Genomic DNA, 20,803 nt, shown 5'->3' with positions numbered 1-20,803 from the left:
CGTGAGGCTCCTCCCACTCTTCAAAAAACTGAATTTCAGTCACCTCAGTACCAAATGTACATAATGAAGGCTACAGAGAGATCCTCAAAAAATCCACTCTGATCCAATATGGTAAGTTATGAAGACTGTCAGCTGCGCGGTTCCGTTTTTCCTTGTGAGGCTCCGCCCACTCTTTCAATGTCAGTCCTGCGGCCACGACTTGTGGAAATACGGTAAAATTAAAATTCCAGCAAAACTGAACAATCAGCGCTGAGTGGAATTATTTATATTGTAAAAAATAATAATAAAATGTAAGTTATAATAATAATGAAAATAAAAATTTGCCCTTTGGAAAAAAATAATAAATATAACAGTTTATCTAATACATAAAAACATGAAATCATTCCAATTATAAATCTCATTCCACCCCTGCTGTAGAAACTGATCTGTGCTGTATGGAGAAAAGATCACAGAGATCATCAAAAAATCAACTCTGATCTCGCCACCTCACTGGTGAAGCAGCGAGAACGGAGTGGATAAAATGAGGTGACCAAAAACATGTGACTGCAGCGAGGCCTCAAGAAATCAACTCTGATCTAGTCACCTCAGCACTGAACCGGCTAGATCAGAGTGGAAAAAATGAGGACCACAAAAAACCCACTCTGATCTAGACACTTCAGTAGTGAGCCGGCTAGATCAGAGTGGAAAAAATGAGGCCTCAAAAAATCCACTCCGATATAGCCGGCTCACTACTGAAGCAGCTAGATCAGAGGAGCACAAAAAATCAACTCTGAACTAGACGCAACCCTTCCCGCTCACAGCTCTGCAGTCTGCGCTGCACTGAGGAGGCCCCGCCCCTTCCGGTGACGTCTTCCCCTCGAAAAATCAACTCCACTCTAGAGGCTCCCAGCAGCATACACAGGAGTGTGGGGAGGATCCACAGCGAGTGCTGCCCTCCAGCGGCTGACACATGGTGCTACAGGCTGCACAGCCTGCTGGACGGTCACAGTGCGCAGCCCCTGAGCACCTCTATAGCGCACACTGCAGGAGTCCTCATGGCTCCCCTCCTGGAGTACGAGAACCAGATCTTCCTGGACCTGTTCCATGAGGACGGGCTGGTGATCGCCGCCCGTGGACTCGGCATTGACAGGATCCTGCAGAACTTCCTGAAGCTGTATTGTGACCCGGGAAACCTGGTGCTGGTGCTGAATACCGGTCCTGCAGAGGAGGTAACAGGAGCAAGCAGAGCGGGGGCGGGACCGGCGGCGAGTGTCATGGGGGAGAGGGGCCGGCAGCGAGTGTCATGGGGGAGAGGGGCCGGCAGCGAGTGTCATGGGGGAGAGGGGCCGGCAGCGAGTGTCATGGGGGAGAGGGGCCGGCAGCGAGTGTCATGGGGGAGAGGGACCGGCGGCGAGTGTCATGGGGGAGAGGGGCCGGCGGCGAGTGTCATGGGGGAGAGGGGCCGGCGGCGAGTGTCATGGGGGAGAGGGGCCGGCAGCGAGTGTCATGGGGGAGAGGGGCCGGCAGCGAGTGTCATGGGGGAGAGGGGCCGGCGGCGAGTGTCATGGGGGAGAGGGGCCGGCAGCGAGTGTCATGGGGGCGGGGCCGGCAGCGAGTGTCATGGGGGCGGGACCGGCAGCGAGTGTCATGGGGGAGAGGGGCCGGCGGCGAGTGTCATGGGGGAGAGGGGCCGGCAGCGAGTGTCATGGGGCGGGAGAGGGGCCGGCAGCGAGTGTCATGGGGGCGGGACCGGCAGCGAGTGTCATGGGGGAGAGGGGCCGGCGGCGAGTGTCATGGGGAAGAGGGGCCGGCAGCGAGTGTCATGGGGGAGAGGGACCGGCAGCGAGTGTCATGGGGGAGAGGGACCGGCGGCGAGTGTCATGGGGGAGAGGGGCCGGCGGCGAGTGTCATGGGGGAGAGGGGCCGGCGGCGAGTGTCATGGGGGAGAGGGGCCGGCGGCGAGTGTCATGGGGGAGAGGGGCCGGCGGCGAGGGTCATGGGGGAGAGGGGCCGGCGGTGAGTGTCATGGGGGAGAGGGGCCGGCGGCGAGTGTCATGGGGGAGAGGGGCCGGCGGCGAGTGTCATGGGGGAGAGGGGCCGGCGGCGAGTGTCATGGGGGAGAGGGGCCGGCGGCGAGTGTCATGGGGGAGAGGGGCCGGCGGCGAGTGTCATGGGGGAGAGGGGCCGGCGGCGAGTGTCATGGGGGAGAGGGGCCGGCGACGAGTGTCATGGGGGAGAGGGGCCGGCGGCGAGTGTCATGGGGGAGGGGATGATAGCAAGTGAGCCTGGTAGGGAAGGTCAGATGTAGCAGAGCAGAGACAGTCAGACACTGTACATCTGTCTCTGTACTGTTACATCTTATTGTCTCACTTAGATATAGCAGAGCTGAGACAGATGAGGTAAAGCAGAGAGTGTCAGATGTAGCAGAACAGAGACAGTCTGCTCTGCTACATCTGACCGTCTTTCCTACATCGGACCGAGTTGGTCAGGTATAGCAGAGCAGAGACAGATGGAAGAGGGAACTAACCCAGGAGTTCTTCAGCTGAGCGAGGAGTACCTGCATTCACCTGGGGGCAGTCCCCGGCTTCAGTGGTGGTTCCAATCACTAAATAGAAGCTGGTTCATCGTAAGGCTAGGTGCACATGTTGCTTTTTTGCTGCTTTTTTTCCTGCAGCCACACCTGCTCTTTTGACAGTAAAAAAAGCAGCTTCCAAACAGCCGGTTTTGCTGGATTTTTTTACAGCTTTTTTTTGCTGCGTTTCTTGGTGTCTTTTGTCTACAGAACATGTTGGAATAATGTTAGATTCATTCACCACAAAAGCAGCAAAACGCTCGGTTGTGTTTTTGCACTTCTGTCATTGCTTTCAATAGTGAAAAAAGCAGCAAAAACGCTGAAATAACTGACACGCTGCTTCTTTCAAAAACGCAGCAGTTTTCCATTTCAGACAGGTAAAAAAAGCAGACGTGTGTGAGATTTCTGGAATCTTGCAGCTTTTGCTGTTAGTGTAAAAAGCAGCCTTTCATTTACATAAAAAGCAACATGTGAACACAGCCTAACCCGAGCACCACGCGATACCCGGCCCTGCTTATGTCTAGATCGAGCACCCCAGTGCTCACCCCAGTGCTCACCCCAGTGCTCACCCCAATGCTAGATCTAGTAACGAGCAGTTACAATTAAACTTTCAATAAACTGCATAAATCAATAGTCGAGTATACTGTATGTTCTCTCTCTATGCTTGATATTGTTTTTTTCTTTGAGCTCATGTACGTGTGTCGCCCAGGGTTATGGAGTATTCGGTTCCGGGCGGTTTGCAATTGGGGAATGTCACTTTGGTGGCCGTTGCCCGCTTCCGTGCTCTGGGTGCTTTTTGAAAAGGGGGATATATTTACATGGGATTTAGGTTAATGTTTATACGTGACGTCACTTGCGGTGTTGTTGCTACATATGTGGAGCCGCCGCTGCAGAATATCACTACTGGGGCTAGTGTTAATTTCAGTCTGGATGGTAGACCCTCCGCAAGCAGGGCCGGGCCCCAGAGGATGGGTGATATAACAGCCGGAGGAAGAATGTAGTCCACAGAGATTTAGTGCAACTGGTCTTTACTCACTGCTGGTTGGTAGTAGCTGGATACCCGAGGCCGGCTGTTTCACCTCCAGATCCCCTACATCCCAGTGCCAGTTCAGTACTATGGTACCTTCTTCCCCTGCACCTGTTCTTTGGTTAATGGGTCCCCGTGGCATAGAGCAACTTGGGGTCCCCGTCCGGTGGTTTGTCCACTTCTGTCCGCCTGACGGTAGCGTGAACCCTGTGAGGTTGGAGTCTCTGGTCCTGTCCCCGGTTCTCCCTTTGCTACTGAGTCTTCGGATTTTTAGGGGTCAGTGAGGTCCTTGATAGTCCCCTCGCTGTGCAGGTGTTAACAGGTCAGCGTGGAGCTCTTTCCTGTCCTAGGGTCCTGTACCCCGTCGGCGCGTAGTTCCGGTCCGACCCTAGCTTTGCACCATTGGTATGGGAGATTGTTTGGGTAAAAACTGGGATTACCTGGGTTTTTGATGTTACCAGCGCTGGTATTCCGGGGCCTAGGGGGGTAGGCCCTGCATCCTTGCGGGGATGCAGAACCTTGTAGCACCCTGATGGCTTCAGGGGCGCTACATACTTTTGGGAGGATAGCTTCTATACAATATACATACAATATACAGGGAAAATACAGCAACAGGATTGATGAGGACTTCTATGAGGACTTGTATAGGTATAGAAGCCAAAACATCAAGGTTTTTGCTCTGTTATCAGTTTCTTTGTTCCTGGAGTATGATACACAACAAGCTTGCTCCCTCCCTCCTCCCCTCTTCATAGACTGAAGCAATCTGATGTGAAATATTTAGGCTATGTGCGCACAGTGCGTTTTTCGCGGCGTTTTTGCACGTTTTTCGGGTGCGTTTTTGGCCTCAAAACTGCATGACTTTGCTTCCCCAGCAAAGTCTATGAGTTTTCATTTTTGCTGTCCGCACACAAAAGTTTTTTTAAGCTGCGTTTTTGAGCTTGAAAAAAAAAATGGACATGTCAATTCTTTCCTGCGTTTTTCTGCGTTTTCTGCCCATGCAATGCATTGGAAAAACGCAGCAAAACGCAGAGATCAAAAACGCACCAAATCGCGGTAAAAACGCATGCGTTTTTTTGACGCAGGTGCGTTTTTGTGCGCTTTTAGCGGCCAGAAACGCAGCGTCAAAAAAACGCAGCGTGCGCACATAGCCTTAGTGAGCTGTACCTAAGAAAAGCCTGAGATTGCAAATTCAAGGTAAAGCTATCTAATGACATATTTACAATTTTTATAACTTTATATTTGTCATCTGTACTATTAATTTATGCAAAGTTTTGTTTTATTTCTATAAAAATGTATTACAATAAATTTTTCACTTAAATATAAGCAATATATGTGGGAGTCGGAATCGGAGTCGGTGGAAGGGAAATTGAGGAGTCGGAGTCGCAGGTTTGGCTTACCGACTCCACAGCCCTGATTAATGGCCCATACTTCAGATAATCATCAATATCCGGTTGGGGGAGTGTGACCCCAGCCGCACTGCCCATCAGCTGCTCTCGGTGCTGATGGCGGCCATATGCGATCTGTTTTGGAGCAGATAGCGCAACTCCATCAATTTTATAATGTCTGCCGCTGGGTACTGCAGATCAACTCCCATGCATTCATATAACTGTGAATGTGCAGTACCCGGCCGCGGCCATTATACTGTTAATAGACTGATCACATCCTGTTGTTGCCATGCACAGCTCACCGGTGGGAGTGCCAGCTGTCGCACCCCACCAATCTGATATTGATGACCTACCCTGAGGACAGACCACCACAGTACTGACCTACCCCACTATGACTGATACAGATGCTTTAAGCTGTTCGAAAGACGAGGGCATGTGCCGAATGTGTTATACAGAGATTCCTCCAAATGTTGCTGTATAATCACTATCAATCTATAACAGTGATGTATAACCCCCATCATCTTAACCCTTGCGGTGCAGGGCACCATTGGTTTGCCATGGAAACAATAGGCTTACTAAAGACGCCCATCACCGCCATCCTTGTACTCCTGTGAAGCTTGTTCACAGGTTTGGGTTCTTAGGAGCTTGTCATATCTATCAATTATTACAATATATCACAGGTCTTCTCAAGGAAAAAAGAAAATTAAGTAAACCCCCCCCCCCCCAAAAAAAATAAAAAATAAATGTAATTATTAAAATTTAAATAAATAAAAAATATATAAATAGCAAAAAGTGAGAAAATACAGTATTGGTATATAGTATTGGTATAAACCTTTCATAAATATACATAACTTATTGACTTTAAATTACGACTAACCTAAAATGCAATGTGTAACGAAAACGCCAATCTCACAATCACCAGGACACTACAGTTCAGTTATTACCATGTAAAGTACATGAAGTAAGGTGATTCCCTGCAGGGTATATAATAAAAAGGATCCGTTTTTTATTTCCGTATGTTTGAGTAATAAATTCCATTTGAGGACAAGAGTTTTTAAAATCATTACTACGGGGAGCGCGGCCACTACAGAATTGGTTTACTTCATTTTTAACATGTAAAGTACATGTCAGATTTGGTCAGGACTGGCAAAGCTGACTGTGGGGACAGGGTCACAACATGAATACTGTACGTGACCATAAAATGTGTAATTTCTCTAAACCTTTTCATACGTTTTACAAATTCTCAACCATATGCTGCGGAGAAAATCCACTGTGGAAATTGACCTTCACCGTGGAATTAAAATCCATAGGCATATTACTTTACGCTACCGATTTCAATGCTGATTTCACAATTTTCGATCGTAAAGCTAAATGTGCAGCAAATCTTCAACGTTTCAGCAGCCGAATCATTTTAAGCAAGCCGGCATTTATGTTGATGGATTGTTGCTTGCTCCGTCCAATAAACGAAACCATTAAAGGGAATCTGCCACCAAATTTTTGCCACCTAATCTGAGAGCAGCATAACATAGGGGCAGTGATCCTGATTCCAGCGATGTGTCACTTACTGGGCTTCTTAGTGTGGTTTTGATAATCTGCTACTGGTTAATCAGTGATTTTGTCATTAGAGGACTACTTGGCGTGCTGCCAGGTAGTCCAGCATATTCATGAGCTCTGTATCAGGCCCCCTTCACACGTCTGTGTTTCTGGTATGTATGATGTCCGTTTGCACACGCACTGGAGACACTGACACATCTGTAGACCCATTAAAATCAATGTGTCTGCGCACATGTTCGAGTTTTCACAAAGACCATGTTCCCGCGTGGAGCGTACGCATGTCTGTGTGCTCCACACAGAGACATGTCCGTTTTTCTTCGGCAGCACGTGTGTCACAGACACAGCCCGCACACTGATTGATCCCTGTGACAGCAGTGTGACTTGTACCGGAGAAAACACGTCTTTGAAATTATTTTCTATACTTGCCTGTCTCCAGTGCTGCTGTCTTCGGTGCTGCTGTCGTTTGCTTCTGGGCCTGCTCATTATTCTCATGAATATTCACTGCACTGCAGACCTGGAAGCAGCAGAAGTGCCGGAGACAGCAGTGCCAGGGACAGGTGAGTATAGAAGTTCATGCTGTCTGTGTGCTATGCGGTTGTCACATGTATAGCACACTGACAGCACACACTGAACATACACATACGGACGTGTGACAGAGGTCTATCTGCTAGATCTGAAACAGAGAAACATTGATTTTATCAAAATGACCGCAAACAGCTCAGTAAGTGACACATCGCTGGAATCAGGGTCCCTTTCTCTACATTATGCTGCTCTCAAATGAGGGAGCAAAAACCTGGTGACACATTCCCTTTAAGCCTTTCAGTCACTTCAGATTCAGTCACTTAAAGGGGTTTTCTAGTTCCGAAAACCCCCATTTCATTGGCTGCAGTTTTTTTTTCAAAAATAATTTGAGCTTTATTCACCCTCCCTTGGTCTAGCGCTGAGTCTCCATCGCTACTGCCGGTGTCACCTCTGCAGCCAATCAGTGGCTCTACCGCTAGTAGATGGCAGCAAAAGCTGCGCTCACTGATTGGCTGCAGACGTGATGTCAGCCCTAACAGACAGGATAAAGCAGCTGAAATGCTGGACCCGGGTAGGGTGAGTAAAGCACAGTTTGTTTTGGTAAAACAAACTGCAGCAGGGAAAAAGGAAGTTTTCCTTTTAAATAAGATAAATAGATAAATAAATAGATAAATAAGTTTTCCCTTTTAAATAAGAGACTTCACGGGAAGCGGCACAACGTGACCTTTTGATATATAGCATGGCTTCCTATAGGATTGCTAGTGGCCATACTGGTTATTGCTTTACTTCCCCCACAAAACAAAATATCTATAATATGTACGGTATTCTGTTTTTGTAGAGATTAGTAGAAAAATCTGTTTTCTATACATTGGACCTCGCCTGATGAATGTCTATAAATCCACATCACCGCTGATTTAGTCGGCTCCTTTACCAATTCCCTATGTTCTAGTTCCAAAATATACAGTATATGCAAAGTCAGCGACATTCATTCCTTCAAGCCCTGAATGAACCATTATAAGGCGATTTCACCTATACTTATCACAGAAGAGGCTTTTTTCTGGAATCCTTCAGTCTTGGATCCAGCTGGACTGGAGAGAGCACGGATCCAGCTGGACTGGAGAGAGCACGGATCCAGCTGGACTTGAGAGAGCACGGATCCAGCTGGACTGGAGAGAGCACGGATCCAGCTGGACTGGAGAGAGCACGGATCCAGCTGGACTGGAGAGAGCACGGATCCAGCTGGACTGGAGAGAGCACGGATCCAGCTGGACTGGAGAGAGCACGGATCCAGCTGGACTGGAGAGAGCACGGATCCAGCTGGACTGGAGAGAGCACGGCTCCAGCTGGACTGGAGAGAGCACGGATCCAGTTACATCCTTTTCTAAATGACGCAATGAATCTTCATCAGCTGTAAAGCGACGTCGGGGTTAATGAAGAAAGCCTTTTGATCACCGGTGCTGTTGTGTTGGCGGTGTTCAGCCATGTGTACTCTATGAGCACATTACATTGGGACCTGCTGACTCGGTGCCAGTCCTCCCCGGGTTTATCTGGCTTATTTGGGGCACTTTGGCTGCTCTTTGCAGCTTCTTCCAGATGGTGGATTTTTCTTCCCTCCAGTCCACCGAGCATTAGTGACCAAGAATGAAAGGTTGCAGACAAGTACGGATCTGGCTGCTGTTCACAAAGGGATTAATGTTCCACTTTGAAGTAGTAAAAAGAGTAATAATCTGTTGGAAATGAATAATTTCTGTGTGTTTTGCAAGGAAAGATAATAATGGCCCAATGTACTGTGCATAGGCGATATAAGGATTATAGCACAGGCAGAATATCCAGGGAAAAAGAAGACTGTAGCATAAAAGGGTTGTTCTTATTATATATAGGACTTGGGAACTTATAGGGATAACTTTTCATCTACTGGGACCCCCACTGATCCCGAGCACTGTAGATGGATCATATGCGTTTGTGCTCCATTAATTCCTAATGGGACCCCCAGAGATTGTGTAGCACTCAGCTGGTTCTCAGACCTCCCATAATGGATGGAGCATCGGTGTGCAGGATCCGTCTTCACTCTCAAGCCCCTGCTCTTGGAATGATGGGACCCCCAGTGATTGGGGAGTTGTGTCCTATCCCACGGATAGGGGATACATACACATGAGATAGGAGATGGCAGTAGTTACTGATGGGATTCTATGATGATTGGAGGAGCTATAGACAGGGTAGAGCTAGAGGCAGAGGAAAGAGCTATAGACAAGGTAGAGGCAAAGGAAGGTGCTATAGACTGGGTAGAGGCAGAGGAAGACGCTATAGACTGGGTAGAGGCAGAGGAAGACGCTATAGACTGGGTAGAGGCAGAGGAAGGCGCTATAGACTGGGTAGAGGCAGAGGAAGGCGCTATAGACTGGGTAGAGGCAGAGAAAGGCGCTATAGACTGGGTAGAGGCAGAGGGAGGAGCTATAGACTGGGTAGGGGCAGAGGGAAGAGCTATAGACGGGGTAAGGGCAGAGGGAGGAGCTATAGACGGGGTAGGGGCAGATTGAGGAGCTATAGACGGGGTAGAGGCAGAGGAAGGCGCTATAGACGGGATAGGGGCAGAGGGAGGAGCTATAGACGGGGTAGTGGCAGAGGAAGGCGCTATAGACGGGGTAGAGGCAGAGGAAGGTGCTATAGACTGGGTAGAGGCAGAGGAAGACGCTATAGACTGGGTAGAGGCAGAGGAAGGCGCTATAGACGGGGTAGGGGCAGAGGGAGGAGCTATAGACGGGGTAGGGGCAGAGGGAGGAGCTATAGACGGGGTAGGGGCAGAGGGAGGTGCTATAGACGGGGTAGGGGCAGAGGGAGGTGCTATAGACGGGGTAGGGGCAGAGGAAGACGCTATAGACGGGGTAGAGGCAGAGGAAGGCACTATAGACAGGGTAGGGGCAGAGGGAGGAGCCATTCACGGGGTAGGGGCAGAGGGAGGTGCTATAGACGGGGCAGAGGGAGGGGCTATAGACGGGGTAGGGGCAGAGGGAGGAGCTATAGACGGGGTAGGGGCAGAGGGAGGAGCTATAGACGGGGTAGGGGCAGAGGGAGGAGCTATAGACGGGGTAGGGGCAGAGGAAGGCGCTATAGACGGGGTAGGGGCAGAGGGAGGAGCTATAGACGGGGTAGTGGCAGAGGGAGGAGCTATAGACGGGGTAGGGGCAGAGGGAGGCGCTATAGACGGGGCAGAGGGAGGCGCTATAGACGGGGCAGAGGGAGGAGCTATAGACGGGGCAGAGGGAGGCGCTATCTTCACCAATCCTACAATGTGATCCGTGGTCCTCTGCGATGTCTCAGGGGAACCCGCAGCATTATCTTATGAGGGATATCTGCTTTATAACCTCTAGATGAGAGGGACTTTAGCGTGTGCCATGTAAGGATGATACATGCTGACACCTTCCTCTAGAACTACTGCACACCTGGAGATTTGGATTCTTTTTGTACCTAAATTCTTGTATTTTGGGCTAAAAATGATCACTATTTTTGTATTCTGTAACCCTTGTTGCACTTTCTACTGCTGGCTACAAAGTGAGTTAACTGAGATTTCGTTAGTGAGCTCATTCTTATGTTTCAATAGTAGAGTTTCTAAGTATCTGTTCTTTCAGTTCATCATCTGATTTATGACCACAGAACACATGAAAGTTAAATGTGCAGGGACACAAAGAGCCTATAAAAGCCATAATGTGCCACATTTGTAATGAATCTGAATTGCAAAAAGGATTTTTAGCTTCAAATACATAAAGCAAAAATATAATAAATTGTCCCGAAAGCTGGACATCCCCTTTAAGATGCATGCCCTACCAGTACAACCTGCAGCTCGTGCAGCGACAGGTGGGGACAGGTATATAGCTGGTGTCTGTGTAGTTAGAACGATTTTCTCTCTGATGTCATGCATTCAAAAAAGAAATAACCCGTCCTTGTTTCTGAAGGTTTCATGTGTCTGTGAATTCATTTTTGGAGAATCAGAAGCCTGAAGTGGTGGAGCTGCACATCACCATGACCCCGGCCATGCTGGCCATCCAAGCATCCGTCCTGGACATAATGAACGCGTGTCTGAAGGAGCTGAAACGCTACAATCCTGCACTGGAGGTGGAAGATCTGTCCCTGGAGAATGCCATCGGCAGGGCCTTTGATAAGGTATATGATAATTCCTGCACTAATATAATGACCAGAATATATTTATAGCCCGTGACTTCATTGGGAGTCCATGAGGGAATTGGGTCTATATGGTCAGATGATATATGATAAGGCCAGGAACATGCTTTATTGCTAACCGGGTCATCAGTAGATAGACCATTTTAGGGGAAATGATTTTTCATCTAATAAAAGAGATTTAAAAGTATATGGTCAGTAGATTCCATTTGTAGGTAAGCGTCTGATACACACATAGGTAACTTATGGCACGTGGTACCTTAAGCAGCTTGGGCAATGCCTAGATGCTGTACAAGTCTCAGTATAGGTCTTAAAAGGAATCTGTCAGGAGGTTTTTGCTATGTTATCTGAGGACCACATACTTTAGAGGCCTAGACACTGATTTGAGGGATGTGTTGCTTAGGCGCCGCTCACATCAGTGGTATTTTGCCAGAAAGCACGATCCGGCACGAATGTGTTTCAGTTCTATTCATTTACAATGAAAGCGCGGCAAGATGCAGTCACATGTGGTTGTTTGCGTCATACACAACCGCTTGTGACCACATGTTGCCGCGTTTCCATTGTAAATGAATGGAACTGAAACGCATTTGTGCCGGATCCGGCTTTCCGGCAACATACCGCTGATGTGAGCGGCGCCTTATTTGGCTGTGTGCTGTTGTTTCCACACGATAAAGCAATTTATCACCAGGCTATAATTACTGCCCTTAATAAAGTACTTGTGAGCCTTTGTCTGACCACACTCCCTCCTCTGGTAAGCAGCTCACTGTCAATAGACAATGTACACAGAGAGCTGTGGTGTAGGTAGGGTTAGCTTTCTGAGCTCTGCTGCATCTGAGAACTCTGATTGTATCACTACTCTTACAGTCAGTAAACTAAGTGATACATCGCTGGAACCGGGGTCTCTTTTCCTACATTATGCTTCTTTCAGATGAGGCAGCAAAAACCTGGTGACAGATTCCCTATAAGTAGTCAGGTCATTGTGTACATTTTCAGATTTGCTCCGAAAAATGCAACGAGTTGCTGTTGTTGACACTTGTTAGATCAGTTATTACTAAATTTGGTGCGAATCAATTCATACAACCAAGTGCATCTGCCATGTCAGTAATCTGAGGCTGATGGAACCGAGCTGTGAGAACCGCCTCTTCTTTGATTAGCTGGCATGGAATGACGTCATCATTGTGGCGTCATCATTGTGGCGTGGCGTCATCATTGTGGCATGGCGTCATCATTGTGGCATGGCGTCATCATTGTGGCATGGCGTCATCATTGTGGCGTGATGTCATCATTGTGGCGTGATGTCATCATTGTGGCGTGGCGTCATCATTGTGGTGTGACGTCATCATTGTGGTGTGGCGTCATCATTGTGGCATGGCGTCATCATTGTGGCGTGATGTCATCATTGTGGCGTGGCGTCATCATTGTGGCGGGACGTCATCATTGTGGCGTCATCATTGTGGCGGGACGTCATCATTGTGGCGTGACGCACATCTAAAGTCGCACCAGGCTCGTTAACCAGAAGAAGAGTCCCTGCGGGTAAGAGGAGGTTCTCGGGGCTCCCATCCAGTGGCCACAGAACACTGATGTGGTCAATGGACCAGGTCCTGTCAAATATTTCACACCACCACTAGTTATTGCACTTGAAAGCCATCTGACCGAAATCCCTTTTGACATTCGTGAGGTTTATTTGAGGTGACCATACATGTGAATAGTGATTGATAATTTTTGCTCGAGCAATCAGCTGTGTAATGACAATGGCCATTGTGTCCTTAGATGTGATAACCCTTCAGATACGTCATCTCTCGTGGGGAGAAAAGAAGCCCCTATACACAATGGATAAGTGTTTTCAGCCTACATTGCTATAATGTGTATGAGCTGACAACCCTAGCTCCAGTCTCGCGCTTCCTAATGAGTTTTTCACATTTTACTCCGGCGCACTCTTCTTCATGACCGGTGTACAAAACACCAGTCTCGATGAATCGGGGCCAAAAGTTGTGTAATAGAAGGACTAAACGGTATAAATCATTAATGCGTGTGGTTTTGTTCTCTCCTAGACTATACGTCATTACTTGGATCCCCTGTGGCATCAGCTTGGAGCCAAAACTAAATCTTTGGTTCAGGATTTAAAGATCCTCCGCACGTTGCTCCAGTACCTGTCCCAGTACGACTGCGTGACATTTCTCAACCTGTTAGAGTCCATGCGAGCCAGTGAGAAAGCTTTTGGACAAAATTCAGGTGAATTCTTATATTAAACAGTTACAGTCATATGAAACAGTTTGGGCACCCCTATTAATGTTAACCTTTTTTCTTTATAACAAATTGGGTTTTTGCAACAGCTATTTCAGTTTCATATATCTAATAACTGATGGACTGAGTAATATTTCTGGAGTGAAATGAGGTTTATTGTACTAACAGAAAATGTGCAATCCGCATTTAAACAAAATTTGACCGGTGCAAAAGTATGGGCACCCTTATCAATTTCTTGATTTGAACACTCCTAACTACTTTTTACTGACTTACTAAAGCACTAAATTGGTTTTGTAACCTCATTGAGCTTTGAACTTCATAGGCAGGTGTATCCAATCATGAGAAAAGGTATTTAAGGTGTCCACTTGCAAGTTGTTCTACTATTTGAATCTCCTATGAAGAGTGGCATCATGGGCTCCTCAAAACAACTCTCAAATGATCTGAAAACAAAGATTATTCAACATAGTTGTTCAGGGGAAGGATACAAAAAGTTGTCTCAGAGATTTAAACTGTCAGTTTTCACTGTGAGGAACATAGTAAGGAAATGGAAGAACACAGGTACAGTTCTTGTTAAGCCCAGAAGTGGCAGCCAAGAAAAATATCAGAAAGGCAGAGAAGAAGAATGGTGAGAACAGTCAAGGACAATCCACAGACCACCTCCAAAGACCTGCAGCATCATCTTGCTACAAATGGTGTCAATGTTTCACAAGGAGAAGCTGTATGGGAGAATGATGCAAAAGAAGCCGTTTCTGCAAGCACGCCACAAACTGAGTTGCCTGAGGCATACAAAAGCACATTTGGACAAGCCAATTACATTTTGGAAGAAGGTCCTGTGGACTGATGAAACAAAGATTGAGTTGTTTGGTCATACAAAAAGGCGTTATGCATGGAGGCAAAAAAACACGGCATTCCAAGAAAAGCACTTGCTACCCACAGTAAAATTTGGTGGAGGTTCCATCATGCTTTGGGGCTGTGTGGCCAATGCCGGCACCGGGAATCTTGTTAAAGTTGAGGGTCGCATGGATTCAACTCCGTATCAGCAGATTCTTGACAATAATGTGCAAGAATCAGTGACGAAGTTGAAGTTACGCAGGGGATGGATATTTCAGCAAGACAATTATCCAAAACACCGCTCCAAATCTACTCAGGTATTCATGCAGAGGAACAATTACAATGTTCTGGAATGGCCATCCCAGTCCCCAGACCTGAATATCATTGAAAATCTGTTGGATGATTTGAAGCGTCCTGTCCATGCTCGGAGACCATCAAACTTAACTGAACTGGAATTGTTTTGTAAACAGGAATGGTCAAATATACCTTCATCCAGGACCAGGAACTCATTAAAAGCTACAGGAAGCGACTAGAGGCTGTGATTTTTGCAAAAGGAGGATCTACAAAATATTAATGTCACTTTTATGTTGAGGTGCCCATACTTTTGGACAGGTCAAATTTTGTTTAAATGCGGATTACACATTTTCTGTCAGTACAATAAACCTCATTTCAATCCAGAAATATTACTCAGTCCATCAGTTATTAGATATATGAAACTGAAATAGCTGTTGCAAAAACCCAAATTGTTATAAAGAAAAAAGGTTAACATTAATAGGGGTGCCCAGACTTTTTCATATGACTGTAGTTTGTATTATTGTTTCAGGAAATCAAATGTGTAGTATTATTTTTGCATCAATTTATCATGATTTCCAAGATCTCTGCTCACTGTCCTTGTACAAGATTATTTGCTTTTTGCTTCTGGGGGGTATCAGTGCCGTCACAGTTATTTGATGGTCATATAGGCAAATAATACTGAATTGCATATGATAGCTGCAACACATCAGGAACTTTAAAGAGGTGGTCCACTACACAGCATAGTAGCCACATCGATATAAAGTTTTTCTGAAATACCTTGTGTAGTCTATTGTGCCTCTGAGTGGCGCTATTGTGGACCACTCATCCCCATCACATGACCCCCGAGCTCCATGACCTGAGATCCAGTGATGTCACATCAACTTCCAGTTGACCCGACATCACCGAAGCGGCCCCAGTCTCCCTGAGTGGCTGGGCTCTGGGCGGCGTTTCACCGCTTGTTACAGCGCAGCATCTCTCTGCTCCCTCCTTCGCTGCAGAGCACCACCGGCAGGAGTGATGCTGGGCTGTGATGAGCGGTGACATTCCGTCCACAGCCCAGTCATTCAAAAAGACTGGAGCCGGCCGCGGTGATGTCAGGTCCATTGAAATTTGATGGGACATCACCGGATTTCAGAGGTCACGGAGCCCGAAGGTCACGTGATGGGGATGAGTGGACCGCAATAGCGCCGCTCAGAGGCAGAATGTAGTACACAAGGTATTTGAGAAAAGCCTTCTTTCTGAGCTTTACATCGATGTGGCCACTAATGCTGAGTAGTGGACCACCTCTTTAATGTAGCTGCAGACACAAATTAAGAAAATATGTCATCATAATCTGCTACAGTTGGGCAATGTAGGGACGCCGCGTCCAACAGACAAGTTATTTATTTTCGGGAAGAATAACAGAGGAGCAGCATGACCCCATGGTAGATGAAAAGAGGAATTATTTCATTACCAGAATAGACCTGCCATTAAAGATGGCCGCTCCTCTTTAACCCCTTCAGCCCCCGGGCACTTTCCGTTTTTGCGTTTTTTTGTTTTATGCTCCCCTTCTTCCGAGAGCCGTAACTTTTTTATTTTTCCGTCAATCTTGCCATATGAGGGCTTGTTTTTGCGGGACGAGTTGTACTTTTTTTTTTTTTTAAATCAGATCTTTTTTTATTAAATCATTAGGGATCAATACAGAGAGTATTTCACTTTTCATAAAACTGATAGCAATAAACAGATAAACACATGTGATTTATAAATCAGGTTCTTTCTCTGCATATATGTAAATATAATAGAGTTCTCAAATCATAATTATATTATATAGCTTGAGCCTACAAACCTCGTGGCTCTACAAATAAACAAAACTTAAATTATGCAATAATGCCTCAGACTAACAGGAACACCTCCTCCATCAGCCGTGTCGCTCCACATCATATTGCTATACTCTCCCGCCCCTCCCTCTCCGTGCAGTCATCTATGAAACCGTTCCAGTCCTCTCTCACCTCTTCATTCAAAGTCCACTTCGTCACAGAAAAAACTAGTTTTAATTCCCTTCCTCACACATGCCATCACTGCATGCACAACAGTAACCGGTCCAGCATTGCATCCCGAACCAGTGCACTAGAGGGTAGGTCTGGCAACTCCATCCATGGCCGCCAAATGCTGTCAAACTTTTTCAATGTTTTTCTTTTTAAATAAACTCCCCTTTCCAATCTTATGACGTTATTTATTTTGTTTTTGAGCTCTGGTAATGTTGGTGGTAGAGGGTCTAACCAGTGATATGCAAGTAGCTTTCTTGCTTGGTACAAGATACATGCTATTCCCAGGGCTGTTGGAGAATCCGGATCCACTTCTCCTTCCCACAGACTCAACAGGCACAGGCGGGGCGACGGTTGTATTGTGATATGATATATTTGATCTATAAGTCCCAGGGTTTGGTTCCAGAAATCACCAATGTGTCCACACTCCCACATAACATGCATCAAATTGGCATCATCCTGTCCACACCTAACACACTGTGTGTTTGGTCTGAGTCCCATCTTAAATAGTAGACTGGGAGTTTTATATACCCTGTGGATGAGATATATTTGAGACAGCTTTTGGCACTCCGATACCGCCAGTTTAGGAACTTGTTCCAATATATCAGACCACTGGCCTTCCGTCAGGGGACTGACGTCTCGTTCCCATTTGCTTTTAACAATCAATGGATGTGTTTCCAGATGGGCAGGTAGTAATTTTTTATATAATTCCGAAATAAGACCCTTAGAGGACTCAGATGTAAGCAGCCTATGTAATGTTTGATTATGTGTCACTGTTACCGGGTTTGTCCTCCCCTGTCTTTCCAGTGCGCGTGTCAGCTGCAAATACTGATAAAAGAAGACATGCGGAAGGTGAAACTCCGTTCTCAGTTGTTCAAAGCTTTTAAGAGTATTATTTTGTAATACTTGTGACACTAAATGGATCCCTTTATCCTCCCATCCTCTGAACCCTACTAATTTTTTAATTTCTGGCAAGTCAGGGTTCTGCCACAGTGGCCAGAGCTCTGTAGGTCCGCTTATCCCCAAAAGAGACTTACCCCTGTCCCACACCCGGAATATCATAGCCAGTGTGGGATATCGTGCCCCATTTATCTGTCTTTGTCCCACATCCAACCGGCAACCTGGGTACTTCCATACTGATCCCTCTCTCACTATATCACCACTGGTATCATACCCTCCTTCTTTGCCCCAACCCCTCAGATGTTGCATCTGGGAGGCTATATAGTATATATATGGGTTTGGTACCGCCAGTCCTCCCTCCTCCTTTCCCCGCTGTAGCACTTCCAGTCGAATCCTAGCTTGCTTTTTCTTCCAAATAAGTTCCCGGAATATTGTATTAATTTTTACAAAAAATTCCCTATATATCCACACTAGAGAATTATGTATAAGGTATAGTAATTGTGGCATCATTACCATTTTAATTAAATTGGATCTGCCGATATTTGATAGCAGCAAACGGCACCAGGTATGCACTTTTGCTCTGAATCGCTGTAACAGGGGTTCCAGATTTAGGGCTTAGAAATCCTTCGGGATTGGGCTGACAATTACTCCCAGATATTTAAACTCCCGGACCACAGGAACTGGAATCTGTAAGTCCGAAAAGTCCCCCGGAAGGGGGTCCAACGGCATTAAAGCCGACTTGGACCAGTTGATTCGTAGACCAGACCTCTGTCCAAATTCCCGAATGATATTCATTGCCGGCAAAATCGAGGAACGTACCCTGTCTAAATATAAGAGTAGATCGTCTGCGTATAATGATATCTTTTGTTCCACTGCTCCACACCGAAATCCCTCTACCTCCCTGGATTTCCGTATTGCCACTGCCAACGGCTCCACTGCAGTCGCGAATAGCAAGGGTGAAAGCGGACACCCCTGTCTAGTACCTCTTCCAAGAGGAAAAGACTCGGAGACCCTGCCATTAACCCTAACCTTCGCCACCGGTGAGTCATATAGCAGTTTTACCCAATTTATGAATCTATGTCCAAAGCCCATTTTCCGAAGTACAGCCCACATATATTCCCATTCAAGGCTATCGAACGCCTTAGCGGCGTCTAAAGACAAAATTGCCCTTTCCCCCGGTACCTCAGAACTATGTTGAATTCCCAAATATAATTTCCTGAGATTCATAGATGTGGCTCTGCATGGAATGAATCCTGTCTGATCACTCTGCACTATAGATGAGATGACTCGGGACATCCTATTGGCGAGCACCTTGGCCAGCAATTTAATGTCTGTTTGTAGGAGAGAAATTGGACGATACGAATCCGGGATCTCTGGATCTTTTCCGGGTTTTAATATTAAGACTATTAAGGCTTCCCTCATAGAGGGCGGGAGGACCCTCTGCCTTTCAGATTCTTCAAATACCTTAAGTAGTTTGGGTAGCAGTAAGGGTGCATACGTTTTATAAAACTCTCCAGGCAGGCCATCCGTTCCCGGAGCTTTTTCATTTTGTGTCTGGCCAAGCGCTTCCTCCAGCTCTTCCAATGAGATGTCCCGGTCCAGCAATTCCCTGTTTACATCACTCAGTGTAGGAAGAGAGAGAGCATCCAAATACTGCTCAATCTCAGTCTCCGTGAGGTCACAGTCTGATGTGTATAGCCGCATATAATACCTCTTTATTTCTCTTATTATATCCTCGCTTGCTGTTACAAAGTCACCTGATTCCGTCTTTAACTTATTTATATAAGAACCATACTATGAAGAAAAAGACATGGATCGCACATCCCAAAAATACAATGATCTAAAGCCGCTAGGCAAAAAATTAAATAGAACATGAGGTTCTTTTGTTACCATTCTGATCAGATTGTATTAAGCCCACTGCCACGTCACGGCAAACCTCTTGAGTGGGTCCCTAACCTGACCTTTTTGTGTGGCACCGTGCACTGACCACCGCCGCAGCGACAAAACGCCAGCAAGGCGGGCGACCTGGTGCCTCACAGCACCCATGCTGCAAGGCAAAGCCCCCAAGGCTCCAGGCCGCGCCACCCCACCGACACCACACCACCACAACAGCAGCCACCACACAGCACCAGCACACAGTGAGAGGAGCTGTGCACTCACCTCCCACTGGCTCCCATATGTGAACTGGGAGCAAAAAGAAGGCTGACCCCTCTTGCAGTCTCCTGCTAATTAAAATCACCTGTGCCATATGGGGAGAGTGCAGATGTCCTCATGTTCTATTTAAATTTTTGCCTAGCGGCTTTTAGATCAATGTATTTTTGGGATGTGCGATCCATGTCTTTTTCTCCATGGCTTGTTATTTATATAAGAAGAGCCTTCCTGTGCTCTAATGACTGTGGCCAGTAGGTGCCCCACGCCCTCCCCCGCCATAAAATAATTTTGTTTAAGGAAATAGCGTTTATTTTCTGCCACCGACATGAGATTTTCTTTGAGTGACATCTGTGCCTTCTCTAGAGTGTTTTTAGTTTCTACTGTCGGGTTGAGCACCACCGCAGCCTCCGCATCAGATACCTTCTGAATCAGACTCTGGGTGTAACATTTGGTTTGATTTTTGCGTATGCATATTTCTCTAATATATATGCCCCTTACCACAGCTCTTACACATTTCTCCCAAATAGAGAGAATCAGGGCTAAAAATACGCCCCAAGTCCATGCAGGGAGGGGGGTCCACAACTCGCTAGTGCAGCGTGTGTCCACAATGAACCGGCCGTCTCCCAACCTGGATTCTAGATGAATTTAACTGTAATGAGCTCACCAGCATAGCGTCCCAAACACAAACAACGCCTGGCGGCAGAAAGGGAAATCTCAGGTATTCTTCCTCCTCAGGGATCTCTCATTGATATCCAGCCAAGACAATGCCGCCCCAGCCGTATCAAAAAAATGAGTGTCTCCGTTTGCAGCAATCCGCAGCTTAGCAGGGTACATCATGGAATATGGCACTTGTAGGTTGCGCAATCGTTTTTTGATCTCAATAAATTGCGCTTTTTTACGTTGCACTTCCATGGAGAAATCAGGAAATATTGATATCTTCCTCCCATCAATTGCAAGTTCTTTGATATCTCTGGCTCTGCGCAGGATAGTGTCCCTATCTTTATAGTGCAGTAGTTTAATCAGAATAGGACGTGGGGGTGCTCCCGGCTGTGGGGCACGCGCAGGGACCCTGTGCGCTCTTTCAATGGTGAAAAAAAGAGGATAGTATGTCTTTTCCCATGGTGTCTTTAAGCCATTTTTCAAAGAA

The 20,803-nt window shown here is 46.8% G+C and overlaps 1 protein-coding gene across 8 annotated transcripts in view; it reads left to right on the top strand.

Annotated features, from left to right (window-relative positions):
• Positions 1 to 911: 911 nt before the first annotated feature.
• LOC142264793 (DNA repair endonuclease XPF-like) overlaps positions 912 to 20,803 on the top strand; it is a 114,781-nt gene continuing 94,889 nt past the window's right edge. For all 8 annotated transcript variants that reach the window (XM_075332269.1, XM_075332262.1, XM_075332264.1 and 5 more), the window contains exons 1-3: positions 912 to 1,208; positions 10,990 to 11,197; positions 13,264 to 13,444. In XM_075332269.1, the coding sequence (XP_075188384.1) occupies positions 11,057 to 11,197; positions 13,264 to 13,444 (322 nt within the window). In that variant the 5' untranslated portion in view covers positions 912 to 1,208; positions 10,990 to 11,056. The remainder of the gene's footprint in view (positions 1,209 to 10,989; positions 11,198 to 13,263; positions 13,445 to 20,803) is intronic.

This window comes from Anomaloglossus baeobatrachus, unplaced genomic scaffold, assembly GCF_048569485.1.
Source record: "Anomaloglossus baeobatrachus isolate aAnoBae1 unplaced genomic scaffold, aAnoBae1.hap1 Scaffold_270, whole genome shotgun sequence".
NCBI lineage: Eukaryota > Metazoa > Chordata > Amphibia > Anura > Aromobatidae > Anomaloglossus > Anomaloglossus baeobatrachus.
This window is presented reverse-complemented; position numbering and strand designations above follow the sequence as displayed.